The 4,258-nt window shown below is 43.7% G+C and overlaps 1 protein-coding gene across 2 annotated transcripts in view; it reads left to right on the plus strand.

The window, feature by feature from the left end:
* Positions 1-1,701: 1,701 nt before the first annotated feature.
* kif19 (kinesin family member 19) overlaps positions 1,702-4,258 on the plus strand; it is a 35,587-nt gene continuing 33,030 nt past the window's right edge. The window contains exons 1-3 of one of the 2 annotated variants that reach the window (XM_005725913.2): positions 1,702-1,788; positions 2,127-2,255; positions 3,873-3,953. In XM_005725913.2, coding sequence (XP_005725970.1) covers positions 2,217-2,255; positions 3,873-3,953 — 120 coding nt within the window. In that variant the 5' untranslated portion in view covers positions 1,702-1,788; positions 2,127-2,216. Of the gene's footprint in view, positions 2,256-3,872; positions 3,954-4,258 lie in introns of both variants that reach the window. The other variant, XM_013909022.1, reaches the window with a different exon arrangement.

Below are 4,258 nucleotides of genomic sequence, written 5' to 3' on the forward strand. Positions count from 1 at the left end.
ACTGGGGTCTGGGATGCGGGGCCTCCCCGCTACTGCAGATAAGGAGGTGGTCTGCTTGCCTCCACCCCAGAGAGAAGGGTTACATCTCCTGGGCCTAGGTGCGGCTTGCCCCTCTGAGGGCGGGGGTACCTGGACCTGGAATATAGAGTATGTTTGGGAGTGCGACTGTCTGTGCAGTGTCTATTTGTGTCTGTCTACACGTTGGGTGAGTGCCGAGTATTTGGTTGTGCATATGGGGTGGGAATGCACGTTTGTGTCCGCGTGTGCCTGTTCGTCTGTGTCTATATGTCAGGTTGGGTCTTAGACTCAACCTCTTCTGGGTACATCTCAGGCCCTCTAAAGTACGGAGGCCTATCTCCCCTCACCACACTCTGTGGTGAGACGTTGCCCTCAGACGTTGGTGTGTTGGTGGTCCTTGTCATCTGGGGCTGGGCGCTCATGTATGTACCGGCTCACTCCTGGTGGCCAATTGGCGGGGCCAGGCGCCTGTGGCCCGGCTGGGCTCCTTCCGGGGGGTGGGATGCCCTCAGGCCTCTGGCCTCTGGGCCTGAAGGTTGGTCCTCTCTGGCACAGCTGGCTGCCGGCAGAGCCCGCGGGCACGCCACTGCAACCCCCTCTGGCCTCTGCTCCGTAGCTGCGGGGTGACCTCTCGTTTGGGGCTCTACTCAGCTCTTCCCAGGAGGTGGTCCTCCTCGGGTCCTTGTACTCTGGGGCCTCTGGATATCTGGGGCCTGGATCTCCTCCATACCTTCTTCATACCCTGGTGGACGGGGCTATGGCTCCCCACACTCCCTAGCAGATCGTTACATGGAGAAAACTTTGGAATACAAGCATGCTGATCCACACAGGTGTACACACAGGTGTTCACAGACGCGGACTACACCTTTCTTGGCTGCTGCCTGAAAGCACATTGTGCGCTGTCTGTCTTGCGTGCTGCACAATATCGTTTATTATTTAGTATCTACTGTTATCTACTGCTAGCTAGTTTATTGTGATGGTGCTGTTTTTTTTATTATGTTGCTCTTTGTTATTTGCTTTCTCTTCTGTTTTTTTTCTCCATACAGGTGAAACGGTATGTCTTGAAACGGTAATTGCATAACATTTCCACCAGATGTCAGCAAAGTGACACAGAAAGGGTATTTCATACAGAAAAAGACATTTAAAAAAGGTTACCATTTTCCAACTATTCGTGTCCGTAAAATGTGTGATATTAGGATCACAGATCTATCTGAATGCACAATAACTGGTTTGGATAAACGCATACAGCCATTTAAAAATATTCACCATTGTTTTAAAGGTGTTTTAGAACCTCTCCAAAAGATTTATTTTAAAAATAATTAATAATAAAGGCACACCCAGTCCAATAACTGATAAATGCTCGTTTAAATGTGACTTTTTGTCTACTTTATTGTCCTTTTGAAATTCAGAAGCGTTATAAAATGTTAATATGACCCAGATTGCTATGAAGCACTTTTACAAGGTACAGAGGGTTATGTTTGTATTTTTTCTTAACAATCATTGTGTAGCCTAGGATAGGAAAACTGGGAGTACACATGCCATGCCATATTATTTATTTATTTATTCACCCAAAGCAATGAAAACCCGGACTAGAGGGTTTTATTTTATAATCGGATGTACTGGTGTTTACAGTAGCTGATTTGATACTGCCGGTGTTCCGCGAATCTCCAGGGACAACACAGCACGCGCGAACGCAGACACGCGCGCGCGTAAACACAGGACACGGAGCCGAGAGGAGCGAGGACAGACACAGAGGAGTGCGAGTAGCAGGTGAGCTGTTGCTGGTGCTGCTGTTACCTGCCGCTACCTTTAACTCTTTGTCTGGCTAAATTATTCCCGTGTTTCCCGACCCGCTGCGTGGAAGATACCCACCGACGCGCTCTCGAGGACACAAAGAGGAAGCGAGTGAGAGAGTAGAGTCGGTCGGTAGTTGTAGGAAAGCTAATGTCGTTGAGTAAAAACGACTCGAAGAGATTGTTAGCTCGCCAGTCGGCTTGTTACTACGGACAAGCTACAGCCAGTGAGCATTAAAGGCAGAACCCGGGTATATTAGTAGTTGTTAGGTGTATGCGGTGTGCTGCAGGTGCTTTTTTTTTCTTAAAGAGTAGGTGGCATGCAGGTAGCGACGGGGAGCGGGATGGTCCAGTGCCCCGTTTTCTGTTGATGCTCGCTATCCTTCAGGCTGACCGAAAGTGAACATGAAGGACACCGGAGAGTCAAAGGACCACCAGCTAACTGTGAGTTTCAACCTATGCTTTTTTTTAATGATATTTTTTTATTAACTTTGTCAAATGAATTCGCTCTGTTGGTGAGTAGTAGAAAACCATCACCATTTAATACAAACAAGCTCATAAATTTTCTGCCAGTTAACTGAACACTCGGTGATCACTTCATTAGAGTACACCTGTAGGCTGCAGTCCTGTGAAGTTTGCCTAAAAAATGCCTGTATTTTTTGTTGAATGGCATATGCACTAAAAGGTGGCTTCACACTGGATACCAAATACCACCTTTTATATATAAAAAAAGCAAACAAACAAACAAAAAAACCCCATCCTATTCACCCCTAAGTGAGCTCGGCATTAAAACATATAATTTAATTAAACTAAAATATATTAGCGGCATCATGGAGTTAGCCTAAGCATAGTTTATTTTTAGGTTCTTGTTCTTCTTTCTAGTGGTTTCTTCTTGAATTCCTAACCATTTAAGCTGCTGGCGTTTATAGTGAATGTTCAATTTTCTTTTATACCACCTGCATTGCAGCCCTTACCTGAATTATTGAAGTGGCTGTTTCAGTTGCCCGGCCTCTCTTGTCCCCCATGTAATACACCTTCTACATGGTGCTGATAGAGAGAGGACCTTCTTATTTCTATTTGTTGCCTAGGTGAATCCAAGGTGGATCCACATCCACTATAAAAGCCCTTATATACATGAACGTCGTAGCACATTTGTTTGAATGCATATGAATGCAGCTCATGTGCCACCCCTGTGGATCTAACACACTGCTGGTATTGCTACACTCTGTTTTCATCCTGTTTTAATTCAGTCAGAGCTTTTCTGCTGATCTCTAAATCATGCAGACAGATTTAGACTAACAGTAGGAGTCTGAATGTGCATAATGCTGTCGTATTACAATGCTCCACTCATTAAGCTGTTATGTGTCTGCCAAGTGCCATCCAGTATTCATAATTTAGACTCTAAAACGACAGCTCTGCATTTAAAGTGATATTTTGAGTTTCCAGTTTACCTACCCTGGTTGAATTGGGGTTGTGAGAGAGAAAAGACTTAAAAGTTAGAAGATCCTGCATTTTTCCTAATTATTAAGTTAAATGGTGAAAAAAATGTGTTTGACATTTGAAAGATTACTCATGCAATTTATGTGTTTCATTTTCATGAATTTGGGTTATTACTAGGATACATCTTTTACAACTCCCTTAATGCAATATAGCAGTGTATCATAGTTCCCCTTCCTACTTATATTCGCACATCTTTATTATTCTAAGTCACATTTCATCTTGAGGGATTCTTTTTTTTATCCTGCACAAAGCCAATCCTGAGCCGTATTGAACATTACTCACCTGCTTTCTTCATTCCCAAAACCATTGTAATGTTCAAAATCAGCACAGCGTGCGCTGCATCTGATATATGAGCCAGTTTTTTTTTTCTTATAAAATGCTTTTCTGTTGAAGCACTCTAACAAGTGACATTAAAGCATTTGTAAAAATTCAGTTGAAACTACAGATAAAACCTTAGACATGTTGTCTTATGTGCGGTCAGTGTCATTTTCTTAGATATGATGTCATGAAACCGAACATATCCAAGCTGATTACATTCAGAGTTTGCTCTGTTTGCTGCAGGTTGCCTTGAGAATCCGACCCCTCAGCGATGCTGAGCAGGAGGAGGGGGCTACAATCGTGGCCCACAGAGTGGACGACCAGGTGAGACATTGGTCTTTTAATTTTTCATTCTGCATGTGAGTGAGTGATGGGGTGGCTTTGTGTGAAAGAGGGATACTGTGTTCCTTCCTGCTTGTCATGAGACTGCACAAATAAGGTGCCTACAGGGACCTTTGCAACATCAGCATCTCTTTAAAAAAAACAAAAAAACAACCTAATTTATAAAGCATACATCATAATGCATATGTATATGAATGCTGCAAGTAGGGCTGCTCAATTAATCGAATTTTAATCACGATTACGATCTGGGCTTTCAACGATCATTAAAAATGACTGAGCCGATTATT

The sequence above is a fragment of the Pundamilia nyererei genome, unplaced genomic scaffold (assembly GCF_000239375.1).
Source record: "Pundamilia nyererei isolate P.nyererei 1_Seehausen unplaced genomic scaffold, PunNye1.0 scaffold00017, whole genome shotgun sequence".
Lineage (NCBI taxonomy): Eukaryota > Metazoa > Chordata > Actinopteri > Cichliformes > Cichlidae > Pundamilia > Pundamilia nyererei.